This window comes from Lissotriton helveticus, chromosome 5_1 (assembly GCF_964261635.1).
Source record: "Lissotriton helveticus chromosome 5_1, aLisHel1.1, whole genome shotgun sequence".
NCBI classification, from domain to species: domain Eukaryota; kingdom Metazoa; phylum Chordata; class Amphibia; order Caudata; family Salamandridae; genus Lissotriton; species Lissotriton helveticus.
Window position 1 is genome coordinate 2,118,952,431 of NC_136065.1, and position 22,474 is coordinate 2,118,974,904.

Here is a 22,474-nt window from a genome sequence, read left to right on the forward strand (position 1 = left end):
GACCTCCTGCTCCCATGATGCACCACTGGTGGCAGTTGGGTCCGTTCTTTTTTCCGGCTCCTTCTGTGAGGATCCTGGAGCTTGAGCTCTACAGTTTTTGACTGAAATAGTTATTTTGAGTGAATTTTCTCAGAAAATTAAACATCTTCTGGTTTGTTAAGGCTTCTGCTTTGGTTTTTGTGGTGTTCCACTAAAATTTTCTGTCAGGATGCCTACTTTATTCCGGAAGTGTCCTTCTTGTGACAAGAAGATGGCACTGGCTGACCCAAACTCAGTGTGCATCGTGTGCCCTCCATCTGAACACGACCCTGACCAGTGCCACCACTGTCAGAAGTTCTCTAGGCGGACTCTTCGTGACAGAGAACGTATCAGACTTCATGCCATGTTGGAAAAAGACAAAAGTCATCAGGTAGGTTGCCATTGAGTCCCCAGGACGTTTTCTTTAAGCAAGCATGGCCAAAAACGGCGACGTTCTTCATCTCCTGCCTCCAGAAAGAGAAAGGAAGGACAAAGGTCGAAGTCGCCGTCGAAGAGGCCCAGACACTCTTCTGGATCACCATCGCGACGTCGAGAGTCTCCGCCTCAGCCAAGTAAGTCGGCGTCGAGACGCCACACTTAGGGCTCGAAGTCTGTGGCTGCTGGCATGTCCAAGTCTCCGTCGACGTCGAGACACTCTCCGCCGCCCTCGAGGGGGTCAGCGTCGAGAGTTATGACGGCTTTCCCATTGCCGCCGGCTGGTGTACCACCGTCGAGAGGGTCTTCAAGATCCCACCATTCGACGTTGAGGAGGTCGACTTCTAGGCGACGTCAGGAAGGGTCGCCAGCGACACGACGTCGAAGGTCGTCTACACGACGTCGAAGGTGGTCGTCGATACGACGCCATGGAGGTTCGGCGTCGACCCGACGCCGAGGAAGATTGACGTCGAGGTCACCACGGCGTGGACGATCGAAGTCGAGAGCATCAAGGCCTCGCTCGACGCCATTGGTCACACAAACATCTTCGACGTTGAAGCTTTTGCCGTCGAGGGAACAGGTCACGGTGGTTGTGGAGTCACCTGGGTCTGGGTCTAGGTCATCAGGAGACAGATTTTCATCTCCTGGGTTGAATATCATGGAGATCTCTCCAGAAGCTTGTCCCAGATCTGCAGACAGATCGCGCAGTGTGTCATCTCACCGTCCTCAGTGAGCTGTATCGGGCGGTCGCAGTAGTCCGGGCTCCGATTACTCCCGCACATTTTCACCGTCTGTTCCAAGGACAAGTACTCCGGTCAGACCAACTAAGTCTCCTCGGAGGCCACGACCCTCATCCAGACCAAGATCTCCTGCCAGATCATGCTCTCCAGCACGGCCAAGAACGCCTGCCAAGCCAAGACCTTCCCCCAGGCCAAAATCTCCGTCTAGACATCGGTCTAGATCCAGGGGTCGGCACAGCCATCATCGCGGCAGGTCCCATAACAGAGGACGCACAAGATCTCCAACTTGGTCCTCTTCTATGAGGTCTATGGTCCGGGACTATTCTCCGACCTTCTCCTCTACTCCTCCTTCACGAGTCTCACCTATTGATGACATTGCAATTTTTACAGATGTGCTGGGCAGGGGAGCAAAGAAGCTTAACATCTCTCTGCATACTCCTGTGGTACCCACCTCTATAATTTTTGATACTCTTCATCACCGGACAGCGCCTAGACCTCTGCTGCCTCTGGTGCCTGGCTTCATTGAACCGGCAATGGCTACCTTTCTCACGCCTGCAGTGGTAGGTTCTGTTCCATCAAGACTTGCCAAGAAGTACAAGGCTCCCGCAGAGGACCCCTTGCTCCTCAGATCAGATCCACCTGCTGACTCAGTTATCGTGGCGGCTGCAATGAAGTCTCATTCGGCCTCCACCTCATCCTCGGTACCCCCAGAAAAGGACAGCAAACTCATGGATTCGTTTGGCAGGAAGGTATGCAACACCTCTGCTTCTTATATGAAGGTGGCCAGAGTCTCTGCTCTACTTGGGAGGTACGATAGGTCCCTCTGGGACTCCCTCACTCGCTTCACAGAGAAGCTTCCTAAGGAAGACCGACAGGACTTCGTTGAAATCCTACAGGAGGGAGGGGTCATAGCCAACCAGGTCATTAGTGCCGCAGCAGATGCTACTGACCTCGCGGCCCATGGCTACTCCCATGGAATCTGCTCACGGCGTTCGGCGTGGCTCCGCCTTACGGGCCTCAAGCCGGATGCTCAGAAGAAGATCTTGAACCTCCCCTTTAATGGTACGTCTCTCTTTGGTTCCCACGCTGACGATGAGATGACAAAAATGAAATCGGAAATGGACACTGTTAAGGCTGTGGGTTTGGAGAAGCGTAAAGAATTTAGAAAGCGCTTTCGTCAGGGGGACAAGCGACCTTACCAGCAGAGGGTTCAAACCCTTCAATGGTCATCCCAGACACAGCAGAAAACCCAATTTCAGCAGAGACATCCTGGCAGAGGCAACAATAACAAGCAGCGATCTGCCTCCAAGCAGCCTCCCAAGCCCTGAGCTGTTGTTTCCTCCGCAACTGTTCGCCACTCCGGTGGCGGGAGTGTTCCTCTTCATCTGGAAGAGTGGAGATCCATAACAAAGGACAGATGGGTGCTGAGTATTGTGCAGCATGGTTACTTGCTGAGGTTCAAGTCCTTCCCTCCGCAAGTCTTCCCTCAAATAAAGCACCTTCCCCGATTCCACAGTCAACTGCTGCAGGACGAAGTCTCTGTCCTCCTCAAGAAGGCGGCCATAGAGGTGGTTCCTTCCATGCAGAGAAATCAAGGAGTCTACTCCTGCTATTTTCTTGTCCAAAAAAGAAGAGTAGTCCAAGAATACAGGCCCATTCTAGACCTACGACTGATTCGTCAAAAGAGAAAAATTCTGCATGCTGGCCCTGCACCAGATCTTCCCGCATCTTCATCAGGGAGACTGGATGTGTGCCATCGACCTGCAGGATGCTTACTTTCACATACCTGTCTCGGTAAAGCACCGAAAGTTTCTCAGGTTTCAGATCGGACGCCATCACTACCAGTAGCGAGTGCTTCCGTTTGGCCTTAAATCCGCACCCCGGACATTCTCCAAGTGCATGGCAGTGGTGGCTGATTTTCTCCTCAGGCGGAAGATCTTCGTCTATTCCTATCTAGACGATTGGCTGCTGAAAAGCTCCACTCCGGCTCTGCTTCAGACCCATCTTTCGTTCTGTCTCAACCCGATGAACTCATTAGGGTTGCAGGTCAACTTCAAAAAGTCAGTACTCAACCCTTCCCAGCGGATTCATTACTTGGGCGCTTCCTGGACTCCGTGCAGGCAAGCGTGTGTCCTTCGGAGGAGAGGTTGTCATCCATGCTCCTGAAGTGTCGTTTTCTACTGGACAATCACAGTCCCACAGCCAGGCAAGTGTCCTCTCTCCTAGAGTCGATGGCCTCATGCATCTACATCGTGCCCAATGCACGCCTTCACATGAGGCCTCTACAGCAGGCTCTCGAAGACCAAAGGTCTCAGCGGTCAGGTCACTAGGAGGACCGTGTTTCTCTTCTACAAGGTGCCAGAGACTCAATCAGATGGTGGATGAAACGTTCCAATCTCCTCCGGGGAGTTCCATTCCATCGCCCTCCTCCATCTCAGTCAGTGGTTACGGATGCCTCTTGTAGGAACTGGTTTCACCAGTTCCCCGGGGGTAGCCTGGCTCGAGCGGGTAGGCACCCGAAGCTTAGGTGTAAGCGACTACACAGCACACACATCCACTGAGACAATAAGTGCACGCAAAGACTGAGGCCACACCAGTATGTTTGATTCAAATAAATAGTTTTATCTAAGATCAAGATCAGAGCAATCAAGCATCACAGTAGTAGTAACTCATTACCTTTCCTTAAGAGCGCATATTCTTCATTGCTCGGCCATAAATACATACATATTAAATAGTAAATAACTAGGCCTGGCATCACTTAACAATGAACATTTCCTGGCTGCAGGAATCAGCAGGACATTACATGAGAGAAAAAACATTTAATTAATCAGAATGAACCCTTGCAGCAACTACTTTGCATAAAACTGAACACCACCTTTTTCAAGGGTAAACATCTCATCACAGGGCAGGCAATATCTCCATAGGTAGGATAAACCTTTCTTTAAGTTTAGAACAGTTAATTAGCAGAGGGAAAAACCTTCCATTAGGCAAAGGGAACCCAGCATCAGGTACAAACATGTGCATTTCATTAAACATAGAAGCTAGGCTCAGGCTTATAGAACATTTCCTTGTGGCCACTAAGACCCCTTCACTTAACCAGGCCACAGTAGCAACCACTACTCCCCAATAAGGGGTTAACTCTTCTGATGGGGTAGTCACTAGAGCTTCCCTGGGGGCTCTCCGGTCGTTACAGGGCTCCGGCCCAGTCCTCCGTACTCAGTGGGCTTCACGGGGCCCAAGACAGTCATCCCCAGGGGATGGGCGAACTCGGGGCCTTCTCCGGGCCTACTGCCCTCCTCCCCAGGGTGGGTTTTACCTGTTTTCTTCGGCTCCCACAGAAGCCCTTGCGTCGGTGCCCGGCGGGCTGGCAGAGGGGGAGGGGCTCGCTCTGATTCCCGAGCCCCCCTCACGGGTAATATCGGCCTCACCAGAGATCAGGATTATGCGGGAAGGCCCGCGCGGCTCCGGCGCTTTTTCGAGGCCTCCCCCCAGCCCCGACGTGGTTCTGGGCTTCCTCAGTGCCTCGCGGGCCCTGGGCCAATCAGGTCGCGGCCCTGTGGGGTTGTGGAGCCGGCCGCCAATGACAGCGCGGCCGGCTAGAGGCTCGATTTCCAGGCCAATTACGGGCAGAACTGGCGGACACTGAGCCCCCGAGCCAATCCGAGGCTCGCTTGACGGGGGCTCGACCAATCAGTGTGTGGCAGGGGCATGGCCCAGGACGCGGCCGTCGGCCCCTGTCACGGGATGTGGATCACGGCTTCCAGGCCTAGTCGAACCTAGTACAGCCTGTCAGGGATTCTGGCGGCCCTCTCCTGTCACCGAGGGCCGCCGCGGGGGCACAGTCAATGGCGCTGGCGCCGCGGTCACGGGATTCAGCTCCCTCAGGCGCCTCAGGTGGTCGCGAGCAGCTCCGGGCTGGGGCGGTGAGTTTTCGCTAGCGCCTCAGCAGGGGCTTCGGCGCTTCGGGGCACAGCGCGCTTCGGGCCGGTCAGCGTTTGAGGCGCCTCAGGTGACACAGCACTCAAGAGGCAGTGGGCGCTTCCCCAGGGGCCCTGAAAGGAGCGTTGACGCGGCAACACAGCTCGGTGAGGCAGTTCAGGCAGACAGGCAATTCCGGGGATAGCGCTAGTAGATGAGAGCGCTTGGCAGGCAGTTCGGGTCAGACAGAGCCGCCAAGGGGATCAAGCAGGACAGCGCAGGGACCCAGGTGAAGACAGAGTGGCACAGCCCAGTACCTGGTTGATCCTTAGTAGTCCTTGGGGGCACAGATAAGGGGGTCTTCTCGGCGCTTGTTGGTTCCTTCGCCCTTTTGAAGTAGGTTCTAGGTTTCTTGAGGAGGCGGGGGGGTTGTGAGTTTAAGGCGTTCCTCAGCAGGTCAGTTCAGGTAGTCCCTGAGTTCCCCTCCCGCCGGGCCAGATCAGTGGGCTAGTTCAGTGTTCCTTACTCAGCTTGGTAGGCAGCGCCTAAACCCTGTCACCCCCAGTGGTATAGGTTCCTGACTAGGCCCTACCGCCTAAGTCTCCTGCGTAGGGTCCCCCAGGTCAGTGATGCCCCAACTGACTAGAAAGTTTCCCTCCCTTTTCCTTTATAGTGGCAAAAAATAGGGAAAGACCACCCTAGGGCTGACAGGTCTAACACCTCTCTTCAAGGCTGGGGCGCTCATATGGACCAGCTTTAGGTCCAAGGTCTCTGGTCCGAAGTAGAGCGAAGCTACCACATCAACTTCCTAGAGCTTCGAGCAGTTCATCTGGCGCTCAAATCTCTTTATCCTTCTCTGGGCACCAACTACATCCAAGTTCAGATGGACAACACAACAACTATGTCCTATCTGAACAAGCAGGGAGGCACCAGGTCAAGAGTTTTATCCCTGGAAGCGCAAGCCATCTGGCACTGGCTCCTGGCAAGAGGTCTATCCATCGTGGAAGTTCATCTACCAGGTATCCAAAATGCCCAAGCAGACTGCCTCAGCAGAGACTTCGTAGAAGCGCACGATTGGGTGCTCAACAAAGAAGTCGCACAGGAGGTATTTCAGCAATGGGGCATACCGGACATAGACCTGTTCGCAGACGCGGCAAACGCAAAATGCCCCGTCTTCGCGTCCAGGTTCCCCCAACAGGGCTCACGGGGGAACGCTCTTTTGATCAGCTGGTCGCAGACATTGCTGTACGCCTTTCCGCCCCTGCCTCTGATCCCGGCTGTGATGCAGAAGTTCTACAGGACCAACACCAGGATGATCCTGATAGCGCCGGAGTGGCCACGCCAGTGGTGGTACCTGGATCTTCTCCAACTGTCGGAAGTCCCGCACCGGCGACTTCCTTGCCGTCCAGACTTGTTGACCAAGGACCAAGGGATGGTGTTACATCCCAACCTTCCTTCCCTTCCCTTGACGGCATGGCTCCTGAGGTCATCCAACATGGACACCTAGACCTTCCAGCAGACTGCATGAACATTCTCAAAGAAGCCAAGAGACCCTCCACTAGGAAGCCATATGCTTTCAAGTGGTAGAGATTCTTCATATGGTGTCTTGACAACTCTCTTGACCCTATCCACGGTCAAGAGCAGGTGATTCTACCCTATCTGTTGCATTTAGCAAAGTCAGGCCTCAAGTACCCCTCCATCAGGGTTTACTTGCGGGAATCACAGCCTATAGGAAGTCACCTTCTCAGACATCATTCTTCCTTATGCCTGTGGTTAAAGATTTCTTAGAGGGGCTTAAGAAAGTGTTTCCACCAGTGAGGTCTCCCTCCCCTCCCTGGGAGCTTAACATCGTACTTACTAAGCTGATGGGTGCTCCTATCGAGCCTATACACAAGGCGTGTTTGCAGCACTTGACCTGGAAAGCCGCTTTTTTAGTGGCAATTACCTCTGCCCGTAGGGTTAGTGAAATCCAGGCCCTGTGTTGTAAGGAACCTTACACAGTGTTTCACGCCAACAGGGTGGTACTGAGGACACACCCAGGTTTTCTGCCTAAAGTAGTCTCAGACTTTCATATCAACCAGTCTATCACCCTGCCTACCTTCTTTCCTCAACCTACCACTCCCCCAGAGAGGGCTTTACACTCTCTAGATCTCCGGAGGGTTCTGAAATTTTACCTGGCTAAAACCCTTCCACTTAGGAAGTCTGACCGGCTTTTTTGTTAATTATGGAACCACTAATACTAGTCTGTCAGCCTTGAAAAAATCCATTTCACACTGGATAGTTTCCTGTATAGCTCTGTCTTACCAATTAGCTAACAAGGCTTTACAGGGTAGACCTCATGCACACTCCACTAGAGGGAAAGCCTCTACTACTGCTCTCCTTCGTAACATTCCGATCTCTGAAATTTGCAGGGAAGCTACATGGCGTTCGGTGCATACCTTTACCTGCCTTTATTGCCTAGATTCAGATACACAAGCCGATGCCCAAGTGGGACAGGCCTCTTTGAGAAATGTATTTGCATAATTGTATGTAAAATGTGAAGTTTATTCATGTCTCTATGAGTACTTGTTTGCTCGTCCGCGAGACTTTGGGTATGAGCTTGCTAATCTATTCATAGATTATGACTATTGATGAGTATCCCCTGGATGAGAAGGATTACTTACTTACCTGTAATCCTAGTTCTCATCCAGGGGTATACTCATCAAAGTCATGAGCTCCCACCCACCTCCCCGTACGAGCATGATCATAAAGTTATGAAAAGTTTTTTTCTATGGATTTATTCAAGTGTCCTGCACCTCCAAAAAGAACTGACCCAACTGCCACCTGTGGTGCATCATGGGAGCAGGGGGTCGCCTTCAGGTCTTAAAGGCACGGTACCCCTACTCTAATGCATTAAAGGCAAGGTGTCAGTCTTTCTTTGTTTCTTTATACTCTACTGCAGCCTACTGGCAAATGCCTGCAATTACAGGTCTTCCTATGGCAATAAAGCATTGTTGTATGCAAATGTTTACTGCTCTCTTTATTCCTTGGGGGTTGTGAGAGTATTACTGTGTGTATGCTAATTCATGTAATTTTGCGGCAGTTTTGCCAGTTTGGAAATGTTCTAGGCTGCAAATATGTTTTCACATATATATACATATATATATTTATATGTATTTTCTATAGGCTCCGGGATCCCGCACATAGGCGGGGATTATTCATAGATTATGACTTTGAAGAATATACCCCTGAATGAGAACTAGAATTACAGGCAAGTAACTAATCCTTAGAAGCGGTGGAGAAGAGGGCTGCAGCAGCATAATAGCACATAGCTTATTAAATACATTGCTTATTAAATATGCCTATCGACAGTTGGATGAGATTGAGGCATTAACACAACACCTTGCGTAAAAATTCAAGAAAAGAGCAAAAGCTGTCATATGTGAGGGAAATGCTATACAACACCAGTTTAAAACAACTAGATTCTGCATAGATTTCAAGTAGACAAGTTCACAGTCTTCCAGTTTTAGGAGGGCATTCCTAGCTAAGATGAAACAATCTGATTAAATAGCTCAAGTTAAAGGAGCTTTACAAACTAAGTCAGGTTTCAGAGTGGGCTTCCACGTAATAGACTAGGTCAAACAGCACAACAACAGACGTTTTCAGACTGCAGGACATTGGTAACAACTGAACACGCAAAGATGTATCGTTCGTGTAAAAAGCAACCGAAGAGTGCTTAGTACAAGAGGTGTTCCCGAGATATAAGCCCTTTCGGATATACCCGTAACCAAGCGATTGGCTGGTAGTGGGGAGTTCCTTTGTACAATGTCATGTACGTTTTGAGAAGATTGTAAATCTAATATATTATTTGTGGTTCACTGTAAATCTGACGAAATCCACTCCCATTCCAGAAAAGAAGACAGCTTTGCTGGCAGCATAGTTAAATACAGAGATGGCATCAGTAAAACCAAGTCAAAAGTGAATGTAGGCTTTGCAAGATCAAGTACAGCAGATCAGTCTCCGACTGTGGGGACAGCAATGAATCTGCTTTGAAAGATAGCATCATGCACCCATCTTATTCCAAGAGCTCATCTTCAGGTGAGACCTGTGCAGGAGTGGTTAAACATTCAGTGGTCTCAAGTGAAATGGGAGATATTTCAAGCCTCCGTCTCCCACCAGACAGAGCGGATGCATCACATATAGGTTGGGAAGCCCATGTCAACCAGTTAAGCATCAACCATGTGTTATCTAAACCAACCGGTAGAAATGTTACCTAACACACTTTCAAAGTTAACTCAGGACTTTTGTGACTAGACAATACAAAGAGAAATTTTACTTGGGAGACATCATGTTCCAGGAGAAAAAACATAGAGGTGGACTACTTAAGCAGACAGGTAGGCAGGCTGCACGAGAAAGAGTTTAAACAGTCCACTTCCGTGTACATCTGTGAGATGTAAGGCGTGCCAAGCACAGATGTTTGCACAAAACAAAAATGCCAAAACTCATCAAGACACCAACACTCACAAGTTTGAAGCAATGCTCTGTCAGTAAGTTGGTACGCGATCTTTGCAAGCATGTTTCCTTCTGATTACACGTATTGCCCATGTGCTAAACTAGATTTGAAAACAAAAACACAATAGTGCTTTTACTTGCACTGTTATGGTCCCAAAAGGTGGTCCCCACACCACAAGGGATGGGCAATGATACAATCTCAAAGGACATGCTAACAAAGGAAAGCTCTGTCTGTAAAACTCTTGCACTTAGCAGCATTCCGCCTGCGTTCTCTGATTTCCAACATTTACAACTGCCTGAGCAATGGTCACAGATTATACTCCAGGCAGAGAAAACATTACCTAAGCAATGTTATAAAGCTAAATGGACATAGTACATTCATTGGTGCCCAACAGATAGTTTTCATAACCATCTCACTGAGGAATGGGTCTCAGTCCAATACTTAGCGGATCTACACAAATGCAAGTTAAGTTATGCTTCATTAAAACTGCATTTCTCAGATATAGCATCGTGCAGTTGGGCAATCAATCAAAACATTTCAATACCGGTCACCAAGCTATTTTTTTTGCAACTTTATTTTTAGGAAAATCATGTTGACTTTACATTGTATTAGATATTGTTACCATTAAACAGGTGTATTAATCAGGGTAGTCTGAGTTCTAAAATAGGGTCCAAAAGAAATCGTATCAGACCCTTGTGTTATGCTCTACAATCGAAGAACTATCGGTCTCCTGTTTCTCTTCCACTGTAGCATGTCTGCTAGTGAATGTAAATAAAGTATTATCGGTACTGGAAAAGAGGTAAAAACGGGAAAACACTAAAACACGAGCTGCGACAGATCAAACATCCCAGTAGGAGAGAGGGTAATTTGAGGGCTGAAGCAGTAACTGGGAGCAGACACTAGCCACTGAATGGGGTCTCTTTAGAGACGCCTGTATTCCTTACATACCACAAAGTATCAGTATACATGAGTGTACAGTAAGTGGAGTGGAACTTAGAACCTTAGCATATAGTAATACGGTGACAAGGCCTAGCCCAGTGTTGGAGCGCCAACAGAATAATTGAGGTGGGCAGGGGTGAAAGCTATACATGATGACACGTCACTATACATCTGTAGCTATGGTTCGTCAGATCACATTCATCCGCTGTGTAAGATGGCCAAATGTGTTGAAGATGGGGTAAAGACATCACTAACACTTGGCAAGTAAGCCTGGACCACTCTCCAGTATATCCGTAATGTGGGGCATTCCCACAATAGGTGAACCACACTGCAATCCCCTGGGCACTGCTCCAGCATTTGGAGTGTCCCAGCATTTCCGGTCTGCATAATTTCTGTGTGGTCCAAAACCAATCATTTAAGACCTTGAAATATAGGAATTTATTTGGGGATTTCCTGACCACCCTGTCTTGATCCTGCAACAGGCCAGACCACTCTTCTGGGGTGTATTTCTTCCTCAGCACAGTCTGACAGAGGTTTCTGGATGCACACTGTGCAGTGTTTAAGAAATGTTCATCATTAAGAAACCCAAAAAGACCAGATACCACCTCGTGTAAGGCCACAGGGCGTGTGATATTTCCTGATGGGTGAGTCCATTAGTGCAGTATGCCTTTGGTGCTAGGCGACTACTAAGGCAGCTAGTTACCTGTGTTTCCAGCTGTTTGAGCCATCTAGCCCCGGAGTCCACTTTAAAAGAGTCCAAGGATTTGGGTTAGCTGCATGGCACACTTGGTCTAGGAAGACAACCCCCTTGTCAGACTATTCCTTCCTATCCGGGTTAAGCCGTTTCTTGAAGGAGCTAAACGATTATTAGGCACCTGCAGCTCCAGGTTCAAGGTAGAGTTTGAACCTGGTTCTAGCAGGACTCGTGAAAGAGCTCCCTAGAACACACCGCAGAAGGATCATGTCGCCACTGCCACAGGGACTTCCACTCATCGTTCGGCCATGCTTGTTTTCTGGCCTTTGAAGGGCTTAAATGTGCTAAACTCCAGTAACACAGTCACCAAACTTATGTTTTTTCAAAGATTTTTGTCACAAAAGACCTATAGGGAACTCCACCCTTGGTTCACAATGCACTAGGATTCGTACTCCAGCTCAGATCGCTTTCTGTTGCCATTGGTCTCGGATGTTCAATAACACAGCTCCAGGATCAATATATTCCTTGAAAGATTATTTTGTGCCAGCTGCTCGTCCTTAGATCCATATGACTTGAGAACACTTCTGTGTCTGCCAAAAGGTTCCCTGTGATGCCCAGGCCTTCTTCCCCAACAAACACAACAGTTAACTTTCTATACACCCTCGAGCGCTGTCCCCTAGCTACTCTGGATCTATCTTGGGCTGCATCTTGACTAATGCACCTAACGCAAGGTATGGAATATACAACTTTCCAGTTTTGTCGTGTTTGATGCACAGTAGCCTTGACGCTACCATACAGCCTCTGCAATCTGTGCCTTTCGCCAACCCACGACAGCCCCCCCTGTTACAACTGTCATGACCTCCACTGCAAGAAGACCCTCCGATAATGGAGGGAGAGGCAGTGGGCTCATCACAGGTTGCTGCAGCAAAACTTCCCCCGAAACCTCTGACAAAGAGGAACAGGCCGGCCCATCCGGCACCCCAGCAGCCAAAGAACAGGAGGGACCGGAAGCCCTGTCCTCGAGGACCTCTGAGACAGAGGAAGAAGAGCAAGAGCTTCTCGTGAAGCTGATGCCAGCCTGGTCCATGAGCCCAAAGACCAGGTCAACCTCCCCACCCCCCTACTGTGAGAGCGTAAAAATGTCCACCACGAGCCCACATAGTCATTGAAACTTGCATTGAAGCCTCCCTCTGCAACCAGATCTGACACCTTGGAAGGCCCAGTGTTTGAAAAAACTCTATGGTCCTGGCTCAAAACAGAAGCTTACCTGTATACTGGCAAGACCCTCACCAAGCTCTCTGCCCTAGTACTCATGCGCATCTCTAAGAAGCGCAGGCAGACCTTCGATAAGGAACCAGGCTTTGCACCCTCCACACCATCAGCCTCAGAGTGTGTTAGACATTTGGTTACAACCCCTTCATTTTTTTTTACCTTTGCCTGATACACGACATCCACCCTTCCTGGCCTCCCACCACGCTCTTCCCCCTTCACTGCTGACTTACTCAGAGCTCGTCAGTCCTTACCCCACCAGAGGACCCCTTTAATGAGCCATTTATGCCTGAGGAGGGAGAAGGCTTGACAGGAGGGTGTGGCCGATCCCCAGAAGTTCTAGACCCTTATCCCATTAGAACCTGTCCACCTAATGATGCCACTGCTAACTGTGTGGTGATTCAACGAGCTGCCCAGAATCACAAAGTAAAAATGCATATGATGAAGGATGAGGTTGACTTCCTCACGGAGACTGTCTACGACAGAGAGGGCAGTCCAGCTCCTTCTCATTTTAAAGGGAATGTTGTGATTGGCCACAAACTCTGTGACCTGATTATACAAGGCACCGGAACCCATCAGTGCCAGCTGCAGCTCATCAACTACTTGGAACTTCTAGCCATTTGTCTTGTTCTCAAAGCCTTCTTCATACACATTTGAGGTAAGACAGTCCCCATAAAAATGGGCATGACTGGCATGTATTACATCTAGAAGTGGGGGGGAACCCTCTCCCTCCAGCTATTTGCACTGGGTCAAGAGATCTGGCTCTGGGTATTCCGCAGCAACATTTTATGTTATGTTATGTTATGTTATTTTTATGCTTCTATAGCGCACGGCCACTCCACGGAGTATCCCGGCGCTTTATCGAAGGTACCCACCAAGTAAGGGAGAAACATAACACTAAAGGGACATGTAAAAACAGGAAACAGAAGAAAAGCAGCACCAATTTAAGGGAAAAGCCATGTTTTAAGGGCCTTTCGGAAGGACAGCAGGCAAGAAGCCTGTCTTAGAGAGATCGGGAGGTCATTCCAAGCACGAGGAGCTAAATAACGAAAGGACCGTCCTCCTGCTCTGGCGCGCTTAATAATGGGAACCTTCATTTTAGATAGCGAGGAAGATCTGAGAGATCTAGGGGGCTGATACCAAGACAATCGTTTGGAGATATATTTAGGGCCAATACCATGCAAGGCCTTGAAAGTCGTGGTCAGAGTTTTAAAAACAATCCTTTTGGCAATAGGTAGCCAGTGTAAGGTTGAAAGAAGAGCAGTAGCTCTGGCTCTTCTTGGAAGGCCGAAGACAGCTCGGGCCGCAGAATTCTGAGCGATTTGTAGACGCCTGACAAGATATTTGGGAAGTCCCAGAAATAAAACATTTGCGTAATCCAGCCTAGAGCCGACCAGTGCCTGGACTATGATTTTCCTATGCTCGATGGACACTAAAGGGAGAAATTTACGAAGCATCCGAAGGATGCCAAAACATTTCCCAATAAGAGAGGAAATATGTGGTCCAGAAGATAAGTCGCTATCAATGATAACTCCCAAATTTTTGGCCTTCAAGGATGAACTAGCGGGAGGGAACCTATCCTGCGGCCACCAGGGTTTCCAATCAGGCTCGGTGATGCAACCAAAGAAGAGCAACTCCGACTTGTCGGAGTTGCATTTCAATCCATGACGTCCAAACCACTCAAAAACCGCCTTCAAACAGCCCCTAACCTGATCATCGTCAAACAGACCATCCCTGTTGCTTACAAACAGGAGCTGGGTGTCGTCGGCATAGGTGACAATCCGGGCGCCGAAGGACTCCGCCACCACCGCCAGAGGAGCCATAAAGATGTTAAAAAGGAGGGGGCTCAAGATGGAACCTTGGGGAACCCCCACTTCTAGCGGTGGCATCTCGGCGGAGTAAGGAGGAGCCCAGATTGTCTGACGGCGGTCGGCTAAGAAGGATTTGAGCCAACTCCACACCGTTCCCCGCAGACCAAAGTCCCAGAGTCTAGAAAGGAGAAGCGCGTGGGGAACGGTGTCGAATGCCGCCGACAGATCAAGAATGACCAATACAGCTTTCCTTCCAACATCCAGCTCCTCCCGGATGGCGTCTGTGACTTCGAGGAGCGCAGTCTCCGTGCTAAAATTCGCACGGAAACCGGATTGGGTGTTATGCAACAGATCATTTTCCTCGATGAAATTAGAGATTGATCTGTGAACAAACCTCTCAGTCACTTTCGCTAGAGCAGGGAGTAAGGAAATAGGCCTGTAATTGGCATGGACTAGGGGGTCAAGTGCTGTTTTTTTCAGGAGTGGCAGGATCATGGCGCTCTTCCAAGCCTTTGGAACTACCCCGGATGAGAGCGACATATTTAAGATGGGATTAACCAGGTCATTTAGCACAGGTGCCAAATTTGCTAGACACTTGGCCGGGCACGGATCCTGGGGAGATCCCGATTTGAGACTGGACAGGATGTCAAGAGAGCTCTCATGATCCAATGAAGAAAATCACACAATAAAGGACCATGATCCGACGTGGGACACCCCAAACTCACAGACTGCTGCTGGAAAGTAGATTGGAGGGAATCTTGAATGGTGGTAATTTTCTGTACAAAATAGACAGCCAGGTCCCTCAACCAGGATTCGGAGTGAGTATGGATAGGGGTATAAGCGGAGGGAGAAGTAAAATCTTTTACCACCCTAAAGAGTTCTTTACAGGAATGCTCCGCCTCATTAATTCTAAATTCCAAGTAAGCTTTCTTTCCTGCCCAAATTGATTTATGGTAGGCTCTAGTCAATGCCTTAAAATTCTGCCTCTCAGAGTGATCATAAGATCGCCTCCATGCTCTTTCAGCTTTTTTGAGATTCAACTGTTGGCAGAGCATTTGCAGAGGGTAAAGAACGACTTTAATAAGTCCTGCTTAGGAGGACTCGCCAACAAGTCCACAAATAGGTTCAACACAGACTAGTCCTTCAAAAGTACTGTGTCGAGGCATATGAGCTGCAGATCACACACTGTGCAAAGATCGCCTTCTGGTATTGGACCCAGATGTTTGCACTTTGTTGTTGTCCTGGAAAAGTCTTTGGAAGTCACGAGATAGGTGAGTCCTCCTTTGGACCATAGTGCGCATGGGCATCAGCTCCATCTTCAGTTTTTTTCCACCATCGGGCTCAGATGTGTTTCCCTCTCTCTCCAGTTCGGAACCGTCACCGATTCTACTTTCGACACGCTATCCTTCACCCTTTCTACGGTATTGTTTTCGATCTCTAATCCAAGTCATCATGCATCTCTCCAACGTCGACTTCTTCGATTCCAATAGTCGACGAGGGCCTTCAGGCCTACTTGGGCCTTGGCATCTGGCTCATGGAAAGGACTCCATTCAAAAAGTGTCCTTAATGTGGGTCGAAGTTTCCCCACACCGATCTGCATCAGGTGTGTAACCACTGCCTCTCACCGAAGCACGAGGCCAGAGACTGTGCAGCTTGAGCCTCTTTCCGCTCCAAGAAGACCATTCGGGATCGTCGGGCTCGAAGGAAAATGGCTCGTTTGTCAACATCCATTCCCGACGACATCTTCCAGGAGGGCGTCGATGTACCTGAACAGGAGCGAATCCAAGAACCCCTCGGCAGCGGCTCCGAAGTAGAGGACTCCGAGGTCGAAGAAATCACTCCTGCGCAGCAGGTCGTAAGTAAAGACGTCAACCCTCACTCCCTCCATACACCATCCAAAAAGGCTTCTGTCACACCTACAACTTCGGGCCCAGGTGCACACGGAGAGACTGCTTCCCATGCCCCGCCCCCGGTTCTCAGCAAAGAAGCCTATTAAGCCTTCAGGCTACTCGGGCTCGTGTCAGTCTGTCTGCCACGGGCACTGAAAAAGAAGCCGCTTTTTTCTTCCGTACCGATCGATGCCTCTACATCCAAGCACTCTGCACCTAAATCTACAGGCACCGACCCATCCACTCCGAAAAAACACTTGGATGAGCAAAAAGCCGCTCCCTAAAAAGTTCGGATCTACCCCCTTCGGAGCCGAAAAAGACCTCGGAACCAAGAAAACAACCGGTTCCACAAACAGCCACAGAGACTGTAAAACATCACGGTTCCAAGCCAAAAGAAAGCAAAACCGTTCCGGAGTCGGTACCGAAGTCTACCGAACCGAAAAAGTTACTGCCGAAAGATCAGCCTCCATCAGAAGAGCTTTTTACACAAGACCCTCAACAAAAAACTCTTCTAAAAGTCCCTAAAACTGGTCAGCTCGCCCTCAGTTCGAAAAAGAGACCATTGGATATGCCTGCACCGGCTCCACCACCTAAAAAGAGGGACATTGCCACATCTCCTCTCAGGGTCCCTTCTCCACCACCTCCTCCACTTTCTCCCCCACTACACCATTCTCCTTCACCATCCCCTCCACCAGGGAACGATGATGACACTACTGATGAAGGGGAGGGTGCGTATGAGGAGCCATTAAGGGACGATAGTCCACCTTCTTCTCCTGATCCTTGGGACGACTACAGAACACCAGACGTCCACTGGAGGATATCTACCCCTGGGCCTTCCCCTCCAGAGGACACAACAGGTTTTAATCACCTACTTCACAGAGCTGCCCAATACCATGGGGTTAGTTTACACACAGACCCAGTGGAAGAGGATTTCCTAATGGACACTTTTAATACCTCACAAAGATCCACTTTTATTTTACCTATGCTTAAAGGGGTCATCAAGCATGCACCTGAAGTGTTTAAAGACCCTGTAAGGGCAAGAGTTATTAACCCCAGGACCGAGGAAAAGTATAAAGCTGCTCCTGGGAACCCAGCTTATATTAACGGACCAGTACCTTTAGATTCACTAGTAGTTTCCAATGCTAGGAAGAGGGCCAACTCTCAGACATCCGGGGATGCTCCACCCCCGATAGAGTCCAAACTTTTAGACGCCTCTGGCAAAAGAACAGCGTCACAAGCAGCTAACATATGGCGTATCGCCAACACTCAAGCTTTGTTAGCCAGGTATTTATATGGCACATTACGATGAACTTGCAGCACCTCCCAGATATATATAAGAACAGGGCCAATGATCTCATACAAGAGGGAAAGCTCATCACTAACACCTCCATTAGTTGCGCTCTGGACGCAGCAGATACAGCCTCCAGAGCCGTCAACACAAGTGTACTTCTGCGTGGACATGCTTGGCTAACCATTTCAGGTTTTAAACCGGAAGTACAAACTTCCATTTTAAACCAGCCATTTCATCAGGAACACTTATTTGGACCTAATGTAGATTCATCACTTGAAAAGATGAAGAAAAACACAGATGCAGCCAAATCTATAGGAGCCTTGCAATCGCAAGCTCCCAGACGTTCTTTTCGTCACTCTTTCTGCAAAGGCACCTCCAGAGGCTACTCCTCTGACAACCCTTCCACCTCTTACAAGACTCCCACCCAGTCTACATTCACCAGAGGTTACCAAAGAGGAGGCTACAGAGGCAACAAACTACAAAGGTAGAGGCAAAACCAACAACACCCGATCTGCCACCACCCCTACCCAATGACTTTCCTTCGCTCCCCCAGGACCATTCCACTCCTGTCGGGGGGAGAATATAACAGTTCCTTCCTGTCTGGAGCAACATTACCACAGTGTGAGAAAGTGGCTCTATATATACTGGACTAGAAGGAAGTACAGTGTGTATAGAGTCCACCAACCCCAGAGGTTAAAGTCAGAACTGACCTTACTCTCCAAAGTGGTAGCTTGGTCGAGCAGTAAGGCAGTACCAGAGGACAGTGTAAAGCATTTGATGTACACACTCAGTCAGCAAAAAGTTTCACGCACTCAAGGACTGAACTCCAGGCCAATCGTTTTGTATATCCAAAGATATGGTTGTTTCAATTTTAGAACCAACTGTTATAAAAATATACTTTTCAAGTTCCGAGCACTCTCATGTAAATACTTTGCAGAGGAGCAATACGTTTGTACATACAATAATTTTAGGTTAGCTAATAAGCAATACAGTTCTGAAACACACTCTAGCATTGAGCTCAATGGGTTTTCATAGGAAAGTACAGTTGATTACTTTATTGATTACTTTATGGATTACTTTGGTAGTTCCAGGACTAGATCTTGGATTCAGTCCTGGGGTCTAAGCTGAAACCAGATTAGCAAAAACGTTTTAGTTAGTGATGATTTTTCCTGAATATAAAGCTGTTTTAAAGGTTCACTCTTAGAAACTTTTCGAGGTGATTCTCACAATGTTATTAAATGGGAGGAAATTCAGGTTACAGGTAAAGTACGATCACGTTACATTTGTAACCCAGCACCAGTCTCCTAGGGCCAGCACTGGGGGCTTAACTCAAAACAGGTAGGTAATTGCGTTTCAGTATTTCGTACGATTTTTAAAGAATATTTGCAGTTTTCAAAAGTAGACACTTAAAAGAAATTTCATAGAAAAGCAGACAATGGGTTCCTATGGAGAAAATACAGGTTACTAGTAAACCCGCTAAGGGTTACTTTTGCGGTTCAGTACTGGGCTGAAAGGTACAGTACTGGCTTCTCTCCTGATCACAGGTGAGTATTTTCGAATTCGGACTTTGGTTGATTTTATAAGAATATTTTCAGTTTTCAAAACTTCACAGAAAATTTTCGAGTCAACAATGGGTCAATTTTATCCAATGGCAGGTAAGTGAATTACCGGTTTCCAGGTGAGTACTTGGTTGGTGAAGTTAGGGTTCTGGGCATAGACTCAAGGGTCCCCCAGGGTCAGGTGGGTACAGTTAGTTCAGTCCCAGCGGCGCAGGGCCGGCCGGGTGCAGAGGTAGGTAGGCCCAATGTTATCCAATGAGGGAAAGGGGGCCTTCGGTTGGTGGCTGCTGACGAGCAGGCCACGCGGCTCTGGGAGCTGGGCTCCTGGTCACTTGCTCAGGGCAAGAGGGGAAGGAGGATAGGGCAAAGAAGTCACAGCCAGCGGCACTCGGGCGGCACGGTGCAGGGTGCTTTTGAGCCGTTGGGCGCTCAATGTTATCCAATGAGGATCTTGAAAAAGGAACAAAGGCTGCAGGCATGGGGACGGTGACTCTCCCGGGGCGACCAGCACTTCGAGAGATAAGTAGGGATGTTGGAGCACAGGTAGGTACCCCAAAGGGTGGCACAGGGAGCCGCGGGGCGCCGGGTGCAGGGGTGTCTTTGGGTGTCGGAAAAGCTTACCCTCGGCTGGTCGCGGTTGGGGTGGCCCCAGGTTCTGAGTCTGCAGGCTTCGGCTGGTTCGTCGAGGAGGGTCTTTGGGCACTGGATTTCGGGTCCCAGTCGCCGGGGGGACGTCCTCGTGGTCTTGGTTCGGGTTGGCCCGGCCCGTGCTCGGCTGGTGCAGAGTGGGCTGGTCCGGAGCTTCCTGCTGGGCACCAGGTGGGTTGTTGCAGCAGAGACTCTGGGTACTGTAGGGGACACAGGGCTCATGCACCTGGGCCCTCAGATCTGGCATAGGGCACCCAGCTAGAGGGGTGACTGAAGTATGCCAGGGCAGTGGATTCTGTGGGCATGGCACACAGGGATGTGTGCCATGTCGACTCTTGCTTTAGTTTTTTACTTAGGCACTCAGCCTGCAAAGGCAGTGTGTGGGAGCCAGGGTACAGGGCCCCTGAGGGTGGCACAATAAGTGCTGCGGCCCTCAGGGGTCTTCTCTGGTCACCATGCCCTGGGTACCATTTACTAGGGGCTGACAGGGGCAGAGATGCCAATTGGGTATTTTGTTTCAGCATAGCTTTTCTTTGTAGGGAAGGAACACAGGCCCTGGGTACCAGATTGGCAGGGCCCAGGGCACACTCAATCAAAGTACATCAGCAGTTCAGAAAAAAGTGGGGGCATACCAAGGCAAGAAAGATGGCACTTTCTCACACACACAGGTGGGCGAGACAAATAATCCAAACGGGTTACGGTCTAGAACTCTCACTGTTAAAACAGGAGGTCATCTCCCTCCTTCAAAAACAGTGCATCTTTGTAATATCGGGTCTCTCTGATAGTCTGTCAGAATCTCAGTCTATCAGACATATGAATACTTCAGGCGGTATAATTGGATCAGTCATTTCAGCTTTTGTTGTAAATCCTTTCAGTCAATAAAGTTGGTTGCTTTACCTTGCAATGAAAACTGTTTATATTAAACCGTTTTCTTTGAAGTATATAGATTTCCAGTGGTATAGCTCCCCCATTTGAAATGTCTTTGTACAATTTTCTAAACTTTTTTTTACAGCAGGAGCTAAAGATCTAATTTTACCTCAAACCTCAGTATTTGTCTAACTCTAAATGAACAAATCGTTATCCTTATCCCAAGTCCATTCCTTGAACCTTTCCCTTAACTAGCTAGAGCCATATTGAAACCTTGGCGCTAAACCTTACCATAACTCTAGCCTTAATAAAAAATCTGACTTTTAGCATTTGTTGTGAGCACAGCCCTTTCTCTTAGCTTTACTTCAGCTTCATTCCTAAATTAACCCTGTCTTTACTCTTTCCTTGTTCCTAGATGTAACCCAAACCTGAATCCTCAGTGTATTCACATATCCAGAGACTGAATTAATTTTAAGGTTGCCCCTAATCCCAGTCCTGTCTCTTACTGTTGATCCTAGGCTAACCCTCGCCAACCCTCATTTCTAAGCCTAATCCTTATTTTAAACCGATACCTAAACTAACCCTGTCCTTAACTCAAACCCTGTTATTTAATCCTATCTTCACCAAAACCTCTACACATCCTAACTCTTGTCTTAATTAGTGCCTGACTCTAAGCTAAAACCTTGCTCTATCTCTGAAGTGACCCTCAACGTTAGCCTAATTGTCACCTTAAACTGTAGTATTGCCTGTTTTTAGGGCTCGCGCCTGCGTTGCAGTGCACAGCAGTGCTCGCGCAGCGAGAGCCCTTTTGTATGGGTTTTGAAAGCTGAGCACACGCTCGTGCTTGTGATCAGGCTTTCGCTGTCAGGCATTGGCTTTCTCGTGTTTAAAAAAAAAAAAGGCACGCGATTGGGCAAAGGCGGGCGCATGTCAGGCCTTTGCAACGCCATTCCTAACTTTGGCTAGCACACGCAGCAGCGCGCGTTCGCCTTGCTCCCTCCCCCCGCTCCTCTGTGGTGCGCACACACCACTAGTTTTTTTTAATGCCACTGTGGGTTCCCTTTCTGCACCGCGTGTTGATGGATGTTTTCAGTTTTTCTGCCCGACCTCCAGTGCGGTTAAATTCCCATCTTTCCCTCCCCGTCTGTCCAATCCCCTCCACCCACCTCTTTTGCCCGTGGTTTCCGTTCCGTCTCGCTCAGTAGTGGCAGGGTGATTTACTCTCTGTTAGGTTCCCGCCTCTACATACTGTAGATTTCCTCCCCGAGTCCCGCCATGATGGTGATTTCTGCTCTATTGTAGCTGGGTGATCGGATTACGTATTTACTTGGTGTTAGAAGTCGCATTAACCCGAGATAGTGTCAATTCTGCATTTCAGGGCAGAATGTGAATCTCTCTTCGTGCTTATTAAATCTGAAGCCACAGGGCCGGAAGATACAGCATGTTGTTGTGTTTCTTTGGTCGGTGGCGGGGGTACCTTGTGAATGGATTGGTTTGCTTGTCTCCCATAGTCGCCACATACTGTATAATCTTACAATTCTGAGAACATCTGACTGTTTTGTCTTTCACCATGGTGAAGCCTTAGTGAGCAGTGACATAAAGATAGCACAAGTCGATGAAAAGTAGGTATGCTGCCAGGATTTTTCTATCTGACTGGGTCCTCGCGTGTCTTGTGTTTTTTACTGGAGGTGCCTGACCCTGGTGTGAGAAGTTGGCCTGATATGCAGTGCTCACTATTCTAGTGATCACTATGTATCAGTCCAAACAACCCTTATTGATGTTTGGTTGTAAGTCAACCTGATAGACCAGCTATCCTAGTAGCATGGACACGTGCAGTCTTTAGGCTAAACTCTAGAGGGCGTGTTAAGCCAGCTGTTTTACCATCACATATACCCCTTGAACAC

At 48.9% G+C, this 22,474-nt stretch overlaps 2 protein-coding genes across 4 annotated transcripts in view; both read left to right on the forward strand.

Annotated features, from left to right (window-relative positions):
- RAPGEF1 (Rap guanine nucleotide exchange factor 1) overlaps positions 1–22,474 on the forward strand; it is a 669,494-nt gene that overhangs the window by 538,395 nt on the left and 108,625 nt on the right. The gene's annotated exons all lie outside the window — the stretch shown is intronic.
- On the forward strand, positions 66–3,217 carry LOC144754027 (uncharacterized). Its single transcript, XM_078641542.1, has 2 exons — positions 66–3,044; positions 3,090–3,217. Exon 1 carries the CDS (start codon positions 1,493–1,495, stop codon positions 2,519–2,521), a length of 1,029 nt encoding a protein of 342 aa, XP_078497668.1. The 5' UTR covers positions 66–1,492; the 3' UTR covers positions 2,522–3,044; positions 3,090–3,217.